General features: G+C 47.7%; 1 protein-coding gene across 1 annotated transcript in view; it reads left to right on the forward strand.

The window, feature by feature from the left end:
* LOC111450799 (leucine-rich repeat extensin-like protein 4) overlaps nucleotides 1–881 on the forward strand; it is a 2,797-nt gene extending 1,916 nt beyond the window's left edge. The window contains exon 2 of the mRNA XM_023091097.1: nucleotides 2–881. Within this exon, the coding sequence (XP_022946865.1) occupies nucleotides 2–509 (508 nt within the window). The 3' untranslated portion in view covers nucleotides 510–881. The remainder of the gene's footprint in view (nucleotide 1) is intronic.

Below are 881 nucleotides of genomic sequence, written 5' to 3' on the forward strand. Positions count from 1 at the left end.
TTTACTACTACAATTCACCACCACCGCCCAACTCTCCACCTCCGCCGCCATTGTACTCTCCTCCTCCACCTCCCAACTCGCCGCCTCCTCCACCACACTCACCTCCACCGCCAATCTATCCTTACTTATCTCCCCCACCTCCTCCATCTGTCTATTCTCCTCCTCCACCAGTCTATTCACCGCCCCCACCACCGCCGTGTATAGAGCCTCCTCCACCTCCACCGCCGCCATGTATTGAGTATCATGAACCCCCACCCCCACCATCACCCTCACCACCTCCGCCAATCCAATACCTTCCTCCGCCATCTCCTTCACCCCCACCCCCACCGCCTCCCACCCCAGTTTACCAATCACCTCCACCGCCAGTCTATTACTCTCCCCCACCACCACCATCACCATCTCCACCTCCACCACCTGCATCACCACCACCATCACCTGTATACGAAGGCCCACTACCACCAATCTATGGAGTTTCGTACGCCTCTCCCCCACCTCCACCCTACTATTGATTCTTTTGAGAAATTTTCCTCCTCAAACTCAAGCACAGAAGAAGGAGAAATTCACACCATGCCCTTTTTTAAATCTTCTTCAATGCACTAAAAGTTTCCCAATCTCTCCATTATTTTTCCTCCCCTGAGGAAGAATAATATAGACTTTTAAGGATTATATTTATTTCTGCAACTTAAAAGCGGCCATGCCATGTTCTTCTCTCTTACAAAACGTCACTTGTTTACACACACAGAGTTTGAGGTAAGAGGGAAAATCTCTTCTTATTTGTTTGAATTGTTATGGATATTTGAATTTGTGAAATAAATGGCAGAGAAGAGTAGAAGAAGCGCAGAGAATGTTTATGTTTCAGCAAAATAGAACAAAAAAAAAAA

The sequence above is a fragment of the Cucurbita moschata genome, unplaced genomic scaffold (assembly GCF_002738365.1).
Source record: "Cucurbita moschata cultivar Rifu unplaced genomic scaffold, Cmos_1.0 Cmo_Scf00012, whole genome shotgun sequence".
Taxonomy (NCBI): Eukaryota; Viridiplantae; Streptophyta; class Magnoliopsida; order Cucurbitales; family Cucurbitaceae; genus Cucurbita; species Cucurbita moschata.